A 22,265-nucleotide genomic window follows, 5' to 3' on the forward strand; every position below is an offset into this window, starting at 1 on the left:
ACTTTATAGTATATAGACCTTATGTATGTGTGGATATGTGCATGTATATAGAAAATGGTACTTATGGTCACAAAGACATTCCAATTCTTTCTAAAAATATGAACATAATAAATATTAACATTCACATAATACTACAGCTCACCTTCAGCAAAAGTCAGAATATCTCCTTCACCTACAAAGTCTGCACCTTCAACAGCTGTTCCACCAACAACACGCCACTCCACTGTGACCTGGCCTAAGCTGCCCCCTAGCCTCTCAATCGACAGGTGTACCATGGTTTGGGGCTGCTCCTGAACTTCCACATATCGGCCATCCTCTGATGTATTGGGACTGATACTTGAAATTCTGAATACCCCAAAAGCATCACCATTCAACATTATGACAACTGTAGAAGTATTTGGCTGTCCAAATGTTGGCTGGTTTTGGGGGCTGGCTGAGATGTTCATCAGTTCAACCTCCAGAAGGGAAATAGTGAAACTCTCATCCATCTCTGGGAAATCATCAGGAAGAATGGAAACTGTGAGGTTTGCAAATTCATCACCCTCCAACATTATAGCCCACTGCCTTATCACAGGCTCATAATCACTCCCAGCCACAGCCTTTCGGCTAAAAAGGGTAGCTACCCTTGTCGTGTTTTTCCGATAGGTCCAGAATTCGGAGCTGTTGCTATTCAGGCTAGTCAATGTAGTCATCCAAAAACACTGGGGAATCTCAGAAGAAACAGAAACAGAAAAGGCTAAACATGCTTGTTCTTCAAGGCACAGAGTAGCACATGTGTGCTGAGGATCCACCATTGCAGAGACATTCACCCAAGTTCTTCCAAGCTGGCCTGGAACTCCGTGAGCTGGTGATTCGTAAAAGGACAGGACATCTTGACCTTCCTCCATCGCAAGAGCCACAACATCAATATCTGATGTGCTATAGTAGAGCAACAGCTGGCCAAATCGCCCTCCGCTAAAAAGTGCAGTGATAAAATTGAGAACCAGGTTAGTTCATCAGAATAATTTTGCTTAAATTCTCTTGAATTCTACATGAAGAAGAAAGAAATATTAAAGAAGATCGAGTGGCTGTTTTTCACATTTCTCAAGCATGTTAAACAACCAAAAAACATATCTAATCTCTAAAAGTTATCATGATGAGAAATTAAGAGACTTAGGTTCAAGATATTAACTATAAGTCAGTTCACCTCTTTTTTCTTAAATGTAAACTGAATGAGTTAGATTAGATTTTCTCTAAGGATCCAACATTCCTCAGATGCTTACCACTTGTGTGACCTTGGGCAAGTCACTTAATTTTCTTAGGCCTCAGTTTTCTCATCTGAGGAAAATGAAGAGATTGGCCTCTAAGACGCATTCCAGTTCTAAATCTGTAATTCTGTAACCTAAACTACACAGTGTCCTTTCCATTAAAAACAGATGTTGGGAAATTGATTTTTCAGAAAAATTTATTATTTAGCTGTCTTAAGTGACATCATGCAAGTCACTGGAATTGCTTCTCAAATTTATTTTTTATATTATATATTATTATATATTACATATGTTATATTACATATTATATTTTATATTTTATATTATAATATATCATATTATATATTTTTAGTATTGCCCCCTTTATTACTGCATTACAATGAAACCACAAGGAAAGTAATAAAAGTAAATTTTGGGGAGGAAAGGCTTTTTTAAAATTTGGCTTTTGACCACAAGTATTTGGATAGATCATATTCTCAGTTCTAAAGCATCTCAGGGGTAGCTTAGAGTTTCACCAAAGAACTGAGAGAAAAAAATAAAGTTTATAAATCATAAGCTAATTTGGATTTTCTTTAATTTAGAAACAAGCGTCCATTTCACTCCCAGTTATGTCCACTAGAAGGAAATGCAGGTTCAATGCCATGACAAAAAACTTCCTAACAATTAAAGCTACCCAGAAGTTGAATGGGCGGGCCAGAGAGGGTCTCCAAGCAATGGGTATACAACTACTTAACACCAATGTGGTCAAAGAGATGCCTTGGACTACATGGCCACTGAGGTCCCTCCCAATTCTCAAATTCTGTGACTCTCTGAAATTACTGACTAAACTAAAGGCTTTAAAATTACATGATAAATAATCAATCAATGTACTGTATTTCACAAAAAAAAAAAGTGTGACAGAACTTCCATGTTAATAGTACTAAATTTAATCAACTATTGTGTACCTTGTAAAATATTTTGGAAATCAGAATCACCAAAACTAAGTTATTCCAGAAATTTCCACTAAAATCAGAATGCTTGTTCTACAAACCTTCTCCTGACAGTAATGTTGACACAAGAACTTTTCTCCAGAGGCTCCTGGACACGGTAAACAGATTGAGAAAAGGCTACTGTGCCATAGGGATTATCATTGGCAGGTACAATAATATTTGCCACTCGGTCTAACCCAATTGTACCTCCACCAGAGGCTTGAGTTAGTTGCACTTGGATAACCTAATAAGAAAGAGTGAAAAACTTTCTTAATAGTATCCCAGTTCTGACATTAGAGTAAGAATGATAACAGAAATACTTCAAAATAACCTAACAGTCCTGATACACTTGGTTCAAAAAAATAATGACCTATGAGACACATGAAAAACCCAACCTAAAAGTAAATTAATTGCCCTCTCCCCAACTTCTTGATACCAAATATAATCATTAATGGGGAGCTAGGTGGCACAGATGGGCCTGGAGTCAGGATGACCTGAGTTCAAATGTGGCCTCAGATATTCGTTAGCTGTGAACCCTAGTCAAGTAACCTCTGTCTGTCTCTGTTTCCTCAACTATAAAATGAGCATCATATCTCACCTATCTCACAAGGTTGTTGTGGGGATCAAATGAGATAATATTTGTAAAGTGCTTAGCACTTAGAATATAGTAGATGTATATTAAATGCTTATTCCCTCCCTTTCCCTCCTCCTTTGGGTCTATCCAGAGACTAGCATAATGCTTGCCACATAGCAGATTCTTAACAAAGGCTTGCTGATTGACTGATTGATTATTGGCTGAAAGGTTAAGTGACTTGCCTATGGTCATGTCTTGTACTTTCTCATGGGAAAAATATCTTTTCAAATATATTATTTAGAAAGAAGTATATAGTCTATTCAATTTCTGCATCAGCTAAAACATACATCTACTTCTTGTCACATAAACTCTATTACAGTTTGTTTTTAGAACAATATAAGAAGGAAGCTTTCTTATAAAATAAAATATATGTTTAATACTTTCAAAGTTGACACGTGTTTTTTTTTTAATTTTATACCTATTGGCCAATCTCTAAACTACAAGCATTTTTTTACTGGTACATGGAAAAACAATTCACACTTGAAAGAAATTCCATGGGCTTCACTCTGACACCTACTACTTACAGCACCATCATTCTATCATTCTAAATTGATAAAAGAAAAATAATATTTAGAAACAAATTTCTAAGGAAATCATTATAGGCTCAGATTTTAATGCTGCTTGTGTTTCATAAAAAACTGTTTTATTCTCATTCAGTAATATAATTAGGATTAATTTATATTCACAGTAAGTCTAAATTTTTTATTTCTCAGCATGCCTCTTCATTATAAAAAAATCAAGATTGGGAAGGTGCTTAATATGGGTTACAATCTTCCTTTAATTTAAACTGATTGGCTCCCACTAAAGCCAAAAGGAAGTACAGATTCAATCAAATTAAAATTTAATATGTCACAAATGGAATAGAAAGAAAAAAAAACATGGCTCAGATATTCTAAATACTTAACCATAATGACCAAAGTCCACATATACCTTACAGAAGTTCTATGAACATACAAATTAGTAAATTGTTGATAACACTATACAATCCCTTATGGAGTTATATTTTTATTTTTTCAATGAGGCTTAGGACTTCATACTCCATTACTGTATTTAAAATATCCTTTTATAAAATGATACATCAAACACCCTTATTCAAATATAACAGCACCAGGTTTACTATACTTGTACACTAAGAATCATAAGACAAGGTAACAGAAGTTGATTTACAGTGTCATTCTAGACTAGCTCTTCCTCTCACCTCTTCAATTTCCGGAACGTCGTCAGCCAGGACCTCTAACAACAAGGTTTGAATGGTTTCCCCAGGGGCAAAGGTCACATTACCTGAGACAACTCGCAGGTCGCCAGTGGCAAGTTCTCCATTAATGGTGGCAACCCATTGAACAGTGACATTGCCGAGTGTCCCAGAATTGCGAATTATTGGCAGGTTTACCTTCACAGAATTGACCTCAGGCTCCTCTACTATAAGTTTAGTAGTCTGAAAAACTGAAGTGTGAAGCATAGTTAGTTTGAAACACATATTGAAGCCAAGTCTGTAATAAGTTATGGATTAGGATTTGACCATCTTCCGGTCTTTTCATATTTGGGATTTCTCTGCTACTTAAGGTATTTAGGGCAATTTTGATAGCTAAACACTGCACAAAAGGGAATGTTGTCAGTTACCAAATAAACCATTCTGCGGTTTCTTTTCTTCTTGTGAGTGGAAGACTTTATAAGCATAGAAGAAGCTAACCTTGTTCACTACTAATGGCAATCAAGATAGGACTGCACCATACCTGTTCAGCAGGTAAGCAATAAGCCCCCAGAATGGACTCCCAGCTGCTTATCAAGGACACTTAAACTGCACTTAAAATTTCGATAGAAAAAAATATCAATAGAAAAGTGAAACATTTAGTTCTTTGATTCTATGAAAATGAAGGGAAATCTGTCATATGGGCCTTTCATCTCATCAGTTCCAAAGCATACAGAGTCTAAAGAGAGAAACAAAGTGATCAGGTTTACCAAATAATCCATAAGGATCGTCAGAGGCCTCAATAATGATGATTGCCTCTGTTAATGCCCCAAGTTTTGCTCCTCCGGTTGTTTCATTCAGCAGCTGCACTAGAAAAGATTCTTCCAGCTCAGGGTATATATCATTAATGACATATATTGGCACAGCTTTACTGGTTTCACCTTCTAGCAAGACCACATCTGATGAGGCTATACTGTAGTCTTCACCTATCAAGTCAAAAATCAATATACTTACTTTTAAAATCTTTTGAACCAAAACAAAAAGAAGTTAAATATCTTGAGAAAATTTATCTATTAATATACAAAACTCTTAGACATAGGATCATAGATCTACAGTTGGAAGGGACCTCAGAGGTCATCACATACAACCTCCTCAATTTACAGATAAGGAAATTAAAGTCCAGAAAGTTTAATCAGGAGTTCTTAACAAGGTGTCACAGTCTCCTCTGAATGTCTAGTGAAACCTATGGAGCCCTTCTCAGAATCATATTTTTAAATACATAAAATAAAATGTATAAGCCTACAAAGGAAGCCAATTATGCTGAAATACAGTTGTCAAAATGTATTTTTTTAAAGTTCACAGACCCCAGGTTAAGAACCCCTGGGTTAAGTCATTTGCCCAGGCTCCCATCGCTAGTAAATTTATGAGAAAGTATTTGAACCCAAGTTTTCCTGATTCCAAATCCTGGCCTCTATCTATTACACTAAGCTACCTACAAACAGGTTTTGTCTAATAGACTCCAGAAATTAAAAAAAAAGCCCAAATGATCAGATCCTATAAAAGTCTAGTGCATTTTTCTACCTTCAAAAACACAGAACCATTTCTAACTCTTTACATATGACTATTACTTTCTATTCAGATTTCTATTTCTTTATCAAACTGGATATGATATAAAAAAGTACAGAAACAGAATTTTGATCATACTAGAAAGATTAAATAGTCCATGATTTCTCAATTTTTTTAATGTGGTGGAACCCTATACTTTAAACCAAACTAATTCTCACAGCAAAATCTTTTAAACTGGTTTTTAAATGCCTAATAGGAATAAAGATTCCATATAGTATATACCTGATTTAAAAGAAAAAAAGAAATATTTTTTATTTGAAGAACAATTTTACTCTAGATTCAAAAATATTACAACTTATTAAATGAGAAGGATATAACTGTTATTATTTAGTGCAATGGTCTCCAAATTTTTCATTGCATATCCTATCAGTAAAAGATTTTTGAGCTTGTACCTCTAATAAATGTATATGGATTTATTCATAAATTATGTTTGTGTACTACTATGTGACTTAGTCTATGCACGTCAAAACAAATATGGCTCTGAAGGAGGATTTTACTCAACAATAGTTGCCCTTGCTTTAAAGTCTGACCTCCAAATGGATGCCTACTACAGCCACAAGGTGACAGGCGACAAGGGATGGGTATGCTGGGGGTGGAGGGAGAAATTCTTCCACTGGCACCTATTGCTACTTGGTCTCTGTTAGGTTACATCTTCCCTCAGGGGCTACCAGTCAAGTAAGCAAGGGGGTGGGGTTGACAGCTGCTTCAGGAGGCAGACACAGAGTGGGAGAGAGTTGAAGGATAATGGATGAAGGGTTCATGTACTTATATTGGAGACAAATCCCACAACTGGCTAATGCAGGAAGGGTAGGATGTGACCAATCTTCCCATCCTCTGATTGGCTGACCACACCTCTCTGGAGACATTCCATGGTTCTATCTCACTATCCCCACTCCGCAGAACACTGACTTGGTATTTTATAACTGAGAACAACATTCCCCAAACTTCCCAAGTTCACCTTGAAGAGGGTTCCACAAAAAGTTGCATTCTCCCATTACTTAAACAAGTCTATATCCTGGAGAAAGCTTCCAATTTACCACATTTTTTTCATTTAAAACTCTTTTCATTTTACTTCAAAATCTGCTGTGTTTTTTACCCTAACACATTTTTAATTTTGTCAGAACCTTAAAAAAAAATACGCTGTGCACCAGGATCAATAGAAATTAACCTATATTAACAACTGAATTTCTCCTATACTTAGGTGGATATTTGTTTCATCTTGATTGTGAAGACTGTGGACTTCTCTCTACAAACTTCCCAATTTTACATAACTATTGATATGAAAATATTTGAAACTTTCATGTAAATGAAATATAATTATACGTACCGATATTAAAATTATAAATAAAGATTAGGAGCATGATAGAGCTGGAAAGGACTTCAGTGGCCATCTAGTTACTTATATGCCTTTGTCTGAACCTCTCCAATGGGGAGTAAAGGTGGCATTGAGGAAAGAGGTACGCTTTTCTTCTCAAAGTATTCCATTCCAACTTTGGTATGGCTTTAATTACTACCCAGGGCTGTCAATTCAGTGCACTGAGACCAAGTAGAACTACATGAATACTACTTTCATTTGACAGCCTTTCAAATACTTGAACTCTCAATCTAAAGATCTCCAATTTCTTCAACCAATCTTTTAGACATCATAAACTCAAGACTCTTCATCATCTTGATTATTCTTTTCTGGAATTTCAATTTCTCAATGTTTTGCCTAAAAGTTGACACCCAGAACTAAACACAGAATACAACAGATCTAATACCTCCTTATTTTCAGGAACCATGCTGTGTAAATGTACACCAATGATTTTACACACACTCTTCCCATGCAATGGCGGGCATAATCAATGATTGATTCCAGACCAACAAACAGCCAATTTTTCAGCAATATGATTGATTTCAACCAAACTCTAAGAGACCTTTGCATCAAATGACTGTGTGAATGCTAAACAACTAATACAGGCAGGTAGAAATTAATAAAACCCCTTTTCAAAGCAGGAACAAGAAGACTCCCTACCTGGCATATCCACATACTCCTGTGGATTGGGCACAGAGTGTAAAATCAAAAGGCCTGTGCTTGAACCTGAACTTGGTCACTAAGTAGTCATATATATGAACATAAGTAAGTTGTTTAACCCTTTCCAAGCTTCAATCTCCTTATTTATAAAATGGGATCAGTAAAACTTGAACCATCTCCCTCATAAAGATGTTAAGGAAAACACTTTCTAAACTCTAAAGGGGTGTGTGTATGTGTGTGTGTGCATGTGTGTGTAGCAAAGTTATTATTATTATTGTTATTATTATTATTATTATTATATGGTGGTAGTGGCAGCAGCAGCAGCCTTAATTTTGTTAAAATAGTAAACACCAGCAGGGGGGTAAAGGCAGATTGCTCCTAGGAATTCTGGAAATTTAGTATGTACAAAAACAACATATAACATTAGCAAAATGCTATGAGGATGCGGGCTGAAGGTCCTCACTCTGGCTTTCAAAGGTTGCAAGTGTGTTGCTGGGGAAAAGGGAGTAACTAGTTCCCTAAGATTAGAGTAGAAAGGAAAAATCTGGTCCATGTGAATTAAAGAGCTAAAGCAGACTATTGTCTATATTCATGGTCTCTGCTTACAGACATGAAGAATAAAAAAGCAAAGAAAGCAAGCCTGTTAACAAGCATTAAGATTCCACCACGGTGGTGCTTGTTTTTTTCTGCTCTTCACCAGTCATTTTCACGTGAATCTCACCTCAAGGACGACCACAAGGAGGACACACAACAATCCTACTTACACTTTTGATCATCGTATAAAATGCTTGTGTTCAAAAATGACTTCTCTAGTAATTCTCACTAATTTTATGGGTATTTATTGTCACAAATATATAATGTGAGATACTTATTTTCAATGACTGAATATGTACAAGAATATATTTTGCATTATTGTAATTGACTTTTCTGACTACTACATGTATATTTGTGTGGCTGCATTTGTCAGAAGCAACTACAAACTGCGATAGCAGTCTATCACTGGGTAGGGGTTTTAGAATTTATCTTCTCTCACCAGCTATCGCAGTTATTGGCACAGCTTTAAACTTCACAGAAACATCTGCAAAAACTCCTCCTGTTCTTGTCACATTGATAATTGGTCCAATGTGATTTTCTGCAACTCGAACAATTGGCGCTGAGAGTTGCAGGGTTCCAAACGCATCATCATTGGCAAGGATAATTAAATGAGCAATGGTGTCTACCTTGGATCCTAGCCGTGGAGAATTTGGAACTGAAAAGTAAAGAGAAAACAATAAAAGTCCAATACAGCCTCTTAACCCAAGTACTCCATTCCTTGTGTGCTAGTAATGCTGGAAATAATCACTGCAATATCCATGACAGGATCAAAATTATGTAATATCCTTTCTTAGCTTGTTCCAGGGTCAGCAACAATGGAAAGCTAACAGCAGTACCTGTAGCACTGATCACAAAACACAACACAGATAATTATTAAGCACCATCTTGAGCACAGCACAGCACTAAGCACTGGAACACATAAAAAATTTAGCTAAGACAGAGTCGTCTGCCCTCAATCTAACAGGGAGATGAGAAACCAAAACAGAAAGCTGAGCTACACGGGTTTGTTTTGCTTGTTTGTTTTTAGTTTGGGCCTGGGATTTTATTGTTACAGGGAATTTCCAGGAAGAAAATTCTCTCTACTAATACATATCAATATCTGTGATTATTGTCTTAAAGGCCATGCAATTAATACGTGTCAAATGCAAGATTTGAAACTCAGGTCCTTCTAAATCTGAGGCTGGCTATACCCTACGTCATCATTCCTTTCATTACAAAATTATATGATAATTTCACTAGACATCTACAAAATAAAATTCTTTGAGGCAGATTGGTAAGGCCAAACTCTGGGCCATTTCTCCCAGGGAACCTTTCTTAATCTCCTTTTCTAGGGATGATCTGTTGATTAATTTTGCTAAGCTGCTTTTTTTCTGTTTTTTTAAATCTTTTGCTATATGGGATGGCTTCGTGGGTAGGGTAGAGGGAGGAATCAAATGTAATGCAAAAACAAAAAACATAAAAAATAAAATCAAATTTAAAAATAAAAGAAAAAAGCATTAGTATTCAGTTATAATTAACATATGAGACAATTCATATGTATTTTAAATAGAATAGCAGTAATACAGAAGTGTGTTAGTGTCTTGTCTATTGTCTTGCTTCTTCTCCATGTTTCCTCATTATTAAGCCAGATGTTAGCCCTGTCTTCTGACAATGCTCATTCTGCCCTGCTCGCTGGACCAGATATAAATCAATTAGTCTTCCAGCTTGATTTCATTTATGAGCTCTGGTGATTGGCCAATGCTTTCATGGAAAAAAAAAAAAGTAAGGAGCCTGAAATGCCCCTTCATCTCTCCCTCCCTTGAACTCTTTCTGTTCTTATGGACCAGTATTACACAATTTAGCTCTTAATTACTCCCTGGTTGTTTCAGAGATGATAGTTTTGGAGTTTTTGTTTTCTCTCCAGCTAAACACTCCCCCCCCACCCCGGAAGCAAAGATTATGTCTTACATGGATATACTGGCACATTCCCCATAGAACAATACATGTGTTCTGTTCTCTTTCAGTAGAATACATGCCTTAGCCAATTGCTAAGAGAGAGCCACCCTCAGCAATCCCTGACTGATCCATTTGTCCCCACAACTGGGGAACTACATCAAAGACATCTGGCCACATAGTCTAGAAGAAGTTCCCCCCGAGTATGTTATAAAAGCTGTAGAAGGGCTCCCCCTGACTCTCTTTCAGGCAACCTGAAGCTAGCAGAATTCCAAAGAGAGAAGGATGGAGTGTTTCTATTACCCTTATAGCCTCTTGGAGGTTCAGAGAAAGAACGTTCCTCCTTACTCTGTGATAAATCATCTTTGATGCAATCTCCCCTTTCAAGGAGATCAATGGACTAATCAAGGATTGCTGGGATGCTCACATCCTTTGCCAAGGGACCCACATGCATGCCTAGATTTCTAATACTCTGTACCCCAAATACACAATTCACTAAAGTTATATATTAGGCTCCATGAGATTAGGAACTATATCTTATTTACTGCTATATCCCCTCAGCTCCTGCCTAGCACACAGTTTTATAGATAGATACTCAAAGAATGTTTAACTGAATATTAAACGCTTAAATAAAGACTTGAATATTCCAGTATGATTAACTTCATACTACCTGATTTCTCAGCTAACAACTACAACCTGAATCCTTAACTTTTCTCTAGGAAAATTTTCTAGAGATTTTATTTTACCTTTATGATGAACATTTTATCAATACTCAATCATAAAGATCATTTTTAAAGATCACTATTTTTAGTCATAAAATAAAAAAGCCTTAAAAAACCTAAATTTTAAAAAATTAACAAATAAGGTTTAGATAAACTTTTATTAATTGAAAACTAAACTTACAGAATACAATTTGAATAATGAACTATAAAATACTGATTTTTTTCTTTTTTTTTTTTTCGAAACATTAGGCTGTACTCACACCCAGCACATCTTGTAACCATGTCTATGTAAATGCACTTAAAGTGTTTTGGTATATTTTTATATGTGTATATGCTGTTGCCTCTCCCCTCAATGAATGTAGTAGGCTCCTTAAATACAGGAACTATTTGAGTTTTGCCTTTGTACCCCACCACTTAGCACCATGCCTGGAAAGTGATAAGTACATAGTGATTGACTAATTAAAGTATTTTAAAATATATTTCCAGGAGGAAAAACATCCACTATTACAAGAATAATTGCACTCCTTTATTTCAGTTTCTTTGTAATTACAAACTGAGCCCAAGAGCCCTGAACTAAAAACTACCTCAAGGATTCTTATATTCAATTTATGTGGGCTTTCTGAACATATCAGTTTGACCTATATTACCCTAAAGCATCCAGACTTTACAGTAGCTGTAGACTGCTATTACTTCCTGTTCCACAAATGCATTTATATACATAAAATTACTTAATTGATATTTTCAGAATAAATGACTGAAAACATATAATAAAGATTCAGCTACATTCTGGGTAAAATAAGCATTTGGTGGTCTGGAACTTAACTATCTTAAACAAAATAGTTTCTATGGGAAAATGTATTTTGAGCTGCAAACTGACTGAAAATTGAACTTTTGAACATTATCCATTAAAAGGTGAGAGCTATATGTATTACCAGTTTTATGAAAATTTTCTACTCTCCTATTTATTTAGGATTTTTTAGATCTTTATCTAAAAACAGCTCAAGGAAGCATGGAAAAGCAGGAAAATTTGTATGAACTGATGCCTAGTAAAATGAACAGAACCAGAACAGTAGATACAAAGATAAAAAATGAAAAAAATGATGAAAAGGAAACATACTCCCTGAGTAACTGAAAAATCAGTGACAGTCCAGAAAACAGATAATGAAAAATGCCTCCCTCTGCCAGAGAAGTGTGAGATTAAGGAGTACTGCCAGATGTAGTCATTATAGTCGTTTTTATTTGAGTTTTTTATGTATTAAAGGGCAGGCTCAATCTGAAGAGGTTGAGAAGAAAAAGTTATTTTTCCCCAAAAGATGACTATAAGATAAAGACCAAAGGCATCAATATAACATATTTATTTTGAACTTGTTAGGGTTGCACCACAAAGCATAAGTAAAGCAAAAGTCTATACTTACTTGGTCGATCCTGTACTTTTTCTATTAATGTAACGTTGATCAGCTCAATAAACACAGATTCTGACCTCTCTGGTTCATCATCATCCAAAATTGGAATAATAACTGTTGCCTCACTCATGTTAGCTCTAAAAGTAGCAAACCCAGAAACAGGTATATAGTCTCTTCCCCGAGTTGCTCTGGGTAAATTAGGTGGAAAAAAAGGTGGTTTTTCTGTATCATCCATTGTTGCATATGTAACCATGACTGTTCCTATAAGACCTTTTAATCGTATTAAGGTGAGAGTAACATTCTGGCTTGCTTCTTCAACTCTGATTGGTCTGTTTTCCTCAGAAAAGATGAATACTCCATAAGGGTCATCACTGGCCAAAACTGTTAATGTAGCATTTGTATGGACTCCCAGGCAGCCATTGGAAACATTTATGATTAAAATGGAAAATGTTTTATCCAGCTCAGGAATTTCATCAGGCAGTATTTCCACAGTTATATTGGCACTTATCTGCAATATCTCAAAAGTGACATTGCCAGAAGTGAAGGCAAGGTCTCCAGATACATCAGAGGGAATGTTCCAATGCAAAGTTACTTGAGACAAAGCCCCATGGCTTCTCACAACCTAAAGAATATGAAAAAAAAAAAACCTCTTATCAAAATGTATATCATAATATGAGTTGCAAAATATAAGTCTTAGAATGATGAAAGGTTTTTCTAATATCAATGTAATGGCAACAAAATAGCAAACTTGAGCTTTCAAATCAAATATTCTAGTTTTTAATTAAGTTAAAGCTTGATATTTTCTTCAATTCTAATATACATTAGAAACAAACTAAATATGGTTAACTCAAATTATATTTATGATTATCATGTCATCTTTCTTGTTTTATTAATAGATTTTATTTTATTCTGAAATTAACAAATGCACAAATAAAGATATTTCCACGTATAAAATAAAGCAAAATAAAGAGGATTACATAAAGCTTATTTTTAGAAAAGTATATAAGCAAGTCAACATGTTACTTTCAAAGCTGTCCTGTTTTTCCTTCTAAACATCCTTCTGTTCTATTTTGTTAATTCTTTTTAGAAAACTGCTTTAATAACACTCTAAGGCAATCATACTTCTAATATTTATTGTATCATATAGCTGTACTTCATTTTAAACAATAAACATAGTTGTGAAAAGTTAGCTTTAAAAAAAATTTCTGTAAATCAAATCATACATCACCTGCCTTCAATTATAAAGTTATAAATATATTTGCAAAGAAACTTTGAGGAATAATAAACCTCATTCTTAAGAATGAAATATTTTATAAGTCTCCCATTAAAAGGAACAAAATTGTTTTCATCAAACAAATTAATGCTACTTACTACTCAACAGAATACCCAAATACAAGTATTTTATGGAAACTTTAATCATAATACTAAAAATTACATTCTCTTTGATAAGCTATAAGGAGATATACAAAAAAACCACACATACAGCACTGTAAGGTTTATACAACACTTTCCCAGTAAGAGGGTACTATATTGCCCAGTTTGCAGATGAGGAAGCCACTACATGGGGAGGTTAGGCTATTTGCATGGAATAACATAGCTAATAAACGTCACAGCCAAACTCAGGTCTTCTGATTCTACAAAATCATGCTGCCTTCTAGGTCTCTTTGGGTACCTGATCCTTAAATTTTAGTCTATGATTTTATCTGTCCTTTCCTTTGCCATGTACTACACTGGGTTATTTATTATGAGTGATCACTCCTAACCAGGTATATGGATAAAACAGCTAAGAACACATAGCAACGATTTCAGCCCCTTCTATGTCATATCTTGACAGAATGGCTTCATTAGACTATCTAAAGCCATGTTTATTTGCAGAATAGCAAGATTCCTTTGCATTTATTGCTAAGCACAAAAACAAACATCAAAGTCCACTGGAGATGATTTTTAAATCATTAATTTGGATCTATAGTGCTACCGTTTTCCAATAACACTATTAATGGAAACAAATTTGAGAACCAAATATTGTCTAAAATGTTACAAAATAAAATGGAATGAAATTTACTTGCCTTTAATGTAACTGAGCTCTGTCCGTCTTCGGGTTCACTTCCACTGACATGAAATGACTCTGGGCTGAACTCAAATACACCATGAGCATCATCTGAAGCCTCAATGGTTACTATAATTTGGGAAGCTATTCCTAAACTGGCTACATGTACCAGTTTAAAAAAAAAGTATAATGCTAATTAGCATTTTAGTAATAATGCTAGTATTTTACTTTCATAAAATACTTTAAGCATGTTCCTTATATTACCTTGTTTGATCTTCACAATAACCCTTTCAGGTTCAAGTATTGCCATTTTATAGATGAGGAAACAGACTCAGAAAGATTAAGTAATTTGCCTAAGGTCACATAACTAGTAAGAGATGAATAAACAATTTTTAAAGCTTCACTTTATTCATGCATCTAGTTCTCATTTGCTTGTAAAGAAATGCAAACATGGGACAGCTAGGTGGCACAGGGGATAGAGCATCAGCCTTGGAATCAGGAGGACCTGAGTTCAAATCTGGCCTCAGACACATAACACTCACTAAATAAAAAATAAAAATAAATAAATGCAAACATGCCATTTTATAACCTTTGCAATATCCATTTTGCAAAAAGGAAGATACAAAGTACATGAAAATATAAAAATAAATATATAAAATTTTGAGGTTTTTGCTCCATGAAAGAGAAAATTTCTCAGCAGAGAGAGTGTGGAAAAGGTCAGACACAATGACTATAATGAGAACATATATCAGTCAAATGGACTTAAATTCTAAAACAAGATCATCCCTAACTTTTTTTCCAATCCAGATGAAGCCCTTTCATTATCATCTTCACAATAATTATATCCTATCATACTAATATTATTATGCTATAATATTATATATCTTCTTGCGCATTTTCAAATATTTCAGGCCAAAATACCTACTACTTCCCAAAAAATTGTACTCAATTTTTGAGTGGTATTCCAACAGTTAGCCAGATAAGTGGCATACATGAACAGGTGACATAGTAAAGATATTGTACAAAGGAATGCAGAAAGTTGGAAATATTAAGGAAAAACATGACATGTGACTAGAATATACTCCATTGTATGAAAAAGAGTCCTGAGTTGTATGGGGTCAGCAAAAATGCTGTATGAAAACCCTACATTTGGAAAAACAGGATTCTAAGGAATAGAAAGTTTTCTCTTTAAAAGAAGAGGCAGAATGAGAATTTTCTCTCATATGACAGAAATATTTTAAATAGTAATCAGCCAATCAGTAAGTATTTATTAAGTTTCTACTACATGCTAGGCACTGTGCCAGGTTCTAGAAAGAAAACCGAAGTGCTATTCTGAAATAGCTTCAATTTTTAAAATTTATTTTTTAAGAGCAATGGCCAACTTCATAATATATTCTCTTGACTAGGTTCTTTTTAATTGATTTCTTTCACCCATATTGACTGTTAATGAAAAACAATGTTTCTCTATGTACAGAAGTTATAACAGAGCCCTTAAATTATAAAACATGTTCTCATTTTTATTTACCTTTTCAGGTATTAACATCATACAAAATTATACAGATTTCAAAATTATTTTTTGAATGAAACTTAATTCTAAAGGCCATATTTCTTATTCTGGGTCATTTATAAACAAATGTAAAATTGAATTCTGAAAATACAAAGGAAAGAAATGATGACAATCGTAATCATTTGTCATAAGCCAATTAAAAGTTAGACTCAGCAGATTTCAGAATCATAGTATTTGGAAGTAGAATTTTAAGTAGAAAACTATAGTAATAAAGGGGAGAGGATAGACTAAGATGCTTACCACGCTTGTGGATAGTTGGAAGGAAGAACTCCTCGTCCCCATCACCACTACCACTCCCATCAATCCTAAAGAGTTCAGCAACTTCAAGAAGAGAGGCACAGAATTGTGCAATTCACATATACACATTTATAGAACAGAGAAGAGATGGAAAGCATTTACTACATGTTCAGTCGAGAGGAGAAGATAGCATTATTCATGAAAAGCCCCCAAACTCTTTATCGAAAGAATAGCTTTATTACAAAGGAAGAACATAATATGTCATTCATAATCCCGTTACAGAGGGTTGGGAAGTAGGGTTGGAGGAGTTGCAGCACAAATTTGGTGTCAGGTATGGATGCTGTGGCCAATTCTGCAAACCTTCCTAATTTAAAAAAAAATTTTCTTATTTATAGCATGATACAGAAGTCCTAACCTGATGCAAATTTAATTCTTTTCAGAGAATCCTATATTAGAATTCCCTAGTCACAGGTAAGGAAAGACACTCATACAGTTCCTTAGATGCACAGATTCCATATTTTATACATCATAGACCTGGTCCCATATAGACCAGCACAAAGTGGGTACTAGCTAGATCTAGAAGGTCCACAGCAGAAGGACTGGGGCTATACAGTTATCCCTTCCACACCACGACTTTCCCCTTTATGGTTTCAATATATCATCGGTAGGCATAAGAAATTAAATGGGAATTTTGGGGGACTTTTGTGGAAGCTACAGATGACACACAAAGGCCAGCAGATGACACAGAAAAAGTTTTGAAATTCAGAAATGCATAAAATATACAGATAGTATATCATTATAATTTTATTTATATTTAATATATCATATTAATAATGCACAATTAATTTAATAAGTTAATTGATTAAAATTGTTTAAATTAATAATGTATAATAATAATACAATAAATTTATTTATCATATTATATCAACCCAAATTTTACAATAAGGTACTGTGAACACCCCATAAAAGAAAAAGAAAAAATTCAGACTTCTCTGGTACAAAAGGAAGGTCAAAAAACTTTACACAGATTTTCCAGATCACAGAGGTACCATACCCCTAAACCCCATGATGAAGAAGGGATAACTGTACTTTCTAATATCAACTCAGCTTACACTTCTGACATTATCCTGTAAAATGCAGACAAAGTATCAGGATCTCCAAAATCTCCCAACTCTTCCACCTCTGCATGAGTATCACTTCTGCCAGTGACTTGGCCTCGCCTGAAGCATCTTCCTCCAATTGTGAGTTCCTCCCAAGAACCTCCAGCTGAGGAAGTATCCATTCCAACCCTGCTCTTTTCTAATTTGGCTCAGTTCCCGACTCTTTGCACTTTACTTCTGTCTGGGGACACCTCCCTCCCTGCTTTTCATCTCCCTTTGACATGTTATCTTCCCCCCTCTCCCTGTCAGAAGGCAAACTCTAACCATAATTCCGAGACTTTCTTTTTTTTCTATTTGTATTCTTAGCAATTAGCACAGTAACTGACACATAGAAAGCACTTAATAAATGCTTTATTTAATCCAATCCAACCAAGGACAGGCAAGGCATGATAGTGGTAGGGGAGAAGGTTAGGTGTGAGCAGGAATATTTCAGTGTACAAGAACCTCTGGTACATATAAATTTTTTATATATATAAAAATTTTATAGTGACACATAGATTTGAAGATGGAAGAGACCTCAGAAGTCATAAAATTCAATTCTCTCATTTTATAACTGAAGAAGTGAAGATTTAGGAGGTTAAGCGACTTTCTCAAGATCACATGGGTAAGCATCAGAAGCAGGATTTGAACCCCGGTCCTCTAATTTTAAAGTAAGAGTTCACTCCTCTCTACCACAAAGAAGTTATAAAATCTATGACATCCTTTTCCTTCTTACTAATAATGCATTAGACAACAGAAAGCCCTAAGTTTCTTAACAACCAAACAGACCTCTCTGTAAGATAATCTTACTTACAAAGTGGCCCCACTTAATGTCCTATGCAATATATATATGTATATATGTGTATATAACTATGTGTGCATACATATACATACACATATATGTGTATACAGACATGTATACACATATGTGTATATGTACAATGTCAATTACAAAGACATTTTTCTTCAAATTCAATCATAATTGCATTACCGAAGATAAAAAAGTTTTGTTATTGTTGCCCCATTCACCCTTATACAATGCCATAAGCCTCTTCTTTTATGCAAGTTCTTACACTGAAAAGGTAGTTTTTGTTTGTCTAAATGCTCACAGGGACGGTAAACAGAATATTTTTGCTATATGTTATCATGTTTTGAATTTTTTAAAGAAAAAAGGTAGATAAATCAAAGTTGTCAGCATCGCTATTACAAATAGACAATGTTCTTTTTTCTGGCTTTATTATGTAAGTGTTTAAGTGCTTTGGGTTATTAATAGAAGATAATTTAACAAATACCATAGCAAGTATTGACCTGGCAATCATCTGCATGTCTTACTATCTTAGAACCAGCTTAAGTATAGAAATATTCATCACCAGAAAGGTGACCTATGGGTGATGCTTCTTTTTTTTTTTTCAACCACAGTAAACTCATGCAGACTATCCACAAAGGCAGAGAGAGGCTGCAATTTAATTCAATAGAGAGTGTATCCACAATGACAAAATCATGGATTCCTGAATTAAGCATAGTACATCCACTACCCTTAAATGTCTTTTTTTAAATGAAAACTTTACCAGAAAAATAACCAAATGAAATAGTGAAAAAGAACCACTTGAACAAAGGCAAAGTAGATCTTTTACATATTGCTTAGAGCCATAACTAACAATTTTTGTGGCCAGGGTAAATGACGCTAAAAGTTCCCTAAAGGAGAATTTGAGGCATGGGGAGTAAACACTATCTGGTAACCGCTTCCTATTTTAACTAACTATTCTTGCTAACTAGGTGCTATACTTAGTCATTGTTAGGCTGCTGCAGTAATTTCTTGCAGTATCCTCTAAATATTTGTTCCTTGAGGCAAAGTGCCATTTGCCCTTCCCTAGTTATGGCTCTTCTGCTTTGCAGACTGGCCACTTGTCATTTATTCACTGTAAACAAACCCCTCAGAATTGCTGCTGCCATTCTCCTTACTTTTAATTGTTGCTTTGTCCTCTTTCCCTTACAGGGCATCAGGAATACTGTGAGGAAATTCTCCTTAAGGAAAGAACAGTGTATTTTCCCCCACTTCCCTGCTTTTTATGAGTACAAACACATGAACATGTTTTTATCTTCCCAATATGCTGCTTTTACTTGAAATGAGGTCAATTATAATATTAATCTTATTTTTTGTTTAGATAATTTTTCTACCATAGACCTAATTTTCAACAAAACCATAATTTTCCCACTTGCATATATACTATGTCTGGTGAGAGAGGCAAACAAAAGTTGCTACCCAGTAGCATGTTTTAAGTGTGTATATGGACATGGGCTGTGCTATTCCACAAATCATACAAGGAGTTATTGTGAAAGTGACAATAAAATTCGGAAGTTCTAATGTCATCAAGAAACTGCTTGTGAATTTGGGCATCTCCTTGTGCATATTTCTAGTCTTGTTCCCTAGCAGGATGAATGATGTGGTGATCAGGAGAATAAAGTTTGTAAGTATAGATTTGAAGCTAATGCTATGAATTACATCCAGACTTTGCTGTCTTTTAGTGAAATTACACTTTCACATTTTCAAAAGACATTTCCCTCAGGTCAGCAGTGACATAAAAAGATCTAGCACAATAGCTAATGGACTCCTAGTATAATGTATTCAATAAAGATTTTTCAACCCAAAGTATTCTATTTTCTCAACACAAATACAAACATCATAAACAATGATTGGTCCATTTGCTAATATAGAACAATGGCTTGTTTAAAAGTAGTTTTTAATTCTAAATTTAGAATTTAGATAGCTAGATAGATGGTTTTAGGTAGCAAGATAAATTATATAACAGACATTTTAATCCAAATTTCTTAAATCATTCTTCAGTAAATCCAGGATCTAGACTCTTTTCAAAGACAAACAAATTCACCAAAGATTCTTAAAGAAACATATCTGCGTTTAATTTAAAATAATTAACCACTTTAATAAGATCTATATATTGCCTTTATGGCCTGAGGATAAATCTTAAAAAAAAAAAAACAACTTTTGATGTCTAATCCTTACCTCCTCCCTCTGAGTTTAACAACTCAACTTTAAAAGACTTCTCCAATTCAGGAATAGAATTATCTGTGACATTAACAGTAATGTATTTGTATCTTTCCCCTGGTTGAAATTCTAAGGTGCCTGAGGTATCCTGAAATAAAAATGTAAAAACAAAAAACATACATTTACCCTTTGGCTTATATTCATTCCTTTTATGTTTTTAAACAAATGAGAATTTTTGCTATTCCTGAAATTACTATTGATGCTGCAACATATGTACTGAAGGTGTATAAAATAAGGATAACTAGAGCTCAGCACAAATTTTAAATGAATGTCCTCTGGCCAAGTTAGAGTGGAAGGATTTTCATTTTCTATGTTCTCTTATTTACAAGAGAATATTCAAAGTCACAAAGGAATACTCAACAGGAGACTTCCATAAGCCACTAAATAATTAAAGTTATGGACTGCAAGACATTCTCTTTACCAAAGACGTTTGGAAATAAGGCATTTAGAAACACATCTACTCAGCATTTTGTTATATTATTAATGATATTTTTATTATGCGAATCTTTTCAAGAAAAAAGAGCAATATATTTTATTTGTAATCATCCCATGATTCCATCTACCATGGGTATTCATTTATAGAAGGGGTTACTATCCTTCAGAGTATTATGCTCATTATGAACAAAATAGAGAAGTATGCTAAATCTCTGTCCGGAAGTCTTAATGTTACAATTTGAATTTGACCCTTTCTTAATTGGCTAATTGACTCAGCTCACCCCACTCTGCATCTGCTGCTCTGCCTGGTTTCACGACACTAGCTGCACGGGTAGGGAACCTTTTACTGAATCCTTTGTCCTTCACAGGACAAAGTTTGGATTCAGTCAAAGGGCCTCACTTGAGGACTTAGAGGGCCACATATGGCCTCGAGGCCACAGGTTCCCCATCCCTGCAACTAGAGTAAAGGAGTACCAACCTCCTCCCAATGCCTTCCTTTATTGAGGGCAGAAACTAGACTCTCAACTTACATCACTTTGCATCTGCTACTCTGCCTGGTTTCAACTCCATGGAATAAGATGCCCCAATGTCCCATTTCCCTCATCTTCTGCCTCCTTTTGTACATTATCTCCCCCATCAGATTGTAAGCATTGAGGGCAGGGACTGTCTTTTTACTAATTGTATCCCCAGTGCTTAGCATAGTGCCTGGTACATAGAATGCACTTAATTAATGTTGATTGAATTGGATTGTAAATAACAAAGTGACAGATTATTTGAGGAACAAATACCCAGGTTATTATTTCTTTTTCTCCTAGTATCAAGTTGAAAAATCACTTACAAATAATTCAAGGTTAACAAAATGGGATTTTGGAACTAAAGGTCTAAAAGCTCAATTAAGGAGCACATTATTGACATATGATATATCATTACACAAAGCTACAGATGAATAAGTGACTTGAAATCACTGAAATAGTTCATGATCATGGTAACAGCTAACAAATGCATGCTGAGGATCAACATGAAAGGCTGGGCAACAGTTCTTTCATTCTGTGCCACTGTTTTTGAAGAAGCAGTGGTATAACACATAGAAATGGAAGGCCGCATATTACTTAGAAAACCACAAACTAAACTTTAAGTTTAAACTAAAGTTTAAAATGTTAAATGAAAATGTTAAATGACCAACAAAACAATAGAAGCAAAGCTATCAATGACTTTTGAAAAAGAAAAGGAAAATACTTAAAGTTATAGGCCATTAATATTATTTAACACTAATTACAAGATTTTTGCAGAAGTCTTCCTGTAAATCCTACAAGAATAGCATAGGAAATGATACTCAAGCAATCAGTGAACAGGCATTTATTAAGTGCATTTTATATTCCAGGTACTATCCTAAGCAAGGTACTATCCTAAGAAAGGAAGAAACACAAAATAGTTCTTGGCCTCCAGA

General features: G+C 34.7%; 1 protein-coding gene across 1 annotated transcript in view; it reads right to left on the reverse strand.

Annotated features, from left to right (window-relative positions):
- ADGRV1 (adhesion G protein-coupled receptor V1) overlaps positions 1-22,265 on the reverse strand; it is a 645,475-nt gene that overhangs the window by 537,363 nt on the left and 85,847 nt on the right. The window contains exons 24-32 of the mRNA XM_027864178.1: positions 20,342-20,471; positions 16,184-16,264; positions 14,396-14,535; positions 12,342-12,951; positions 8,712-8,927; positions 4,809-5,024; positions 4,048-4,292; positions 2,278-2,459; positions 143-954 (exon numbers count right to left, since the gene is read on the reverse strand). Of these exons, the coding sequence (XP_027719979.1) occupies positions 143-954; positions 2,278-2,459; positions 4,048-4,292; positions 4,809-5,024; positions 8,712-8,927; positions 12,342-12,951; positions 14,396-14,535; positions 16,184-16,264; positions 20,342-20,471 (2,632 nt within the window). The remainder of the gene's footprint in view (positions 1-142; positions 955-2,277; positions 2,460-4,047; positions 4,293-4,808; positions 5,025-8,711; positions 8,928-12,341; positions 12,952-14,395; positions 14,536-16,183; positions 16,265-20,341; positions 20,472-22,265) is intronic.

This window comes from Vombatus ursinus, unplaced genomic scaffold, assembly GCF_900497805.2.
Source record: "Vombatus ursinus unplaced genomic scaffold, bare-nosed wombat genome assembly UNPS02014774.1, whole genome shotgun sequence".
In the NCBI taxonomy this organism is placed as follows: Eukaryota; Metazoa; Chordata; class Mammalia; order Diprotodontia; family Vombatidae; genus Vombatus; species Vombatus ursinus.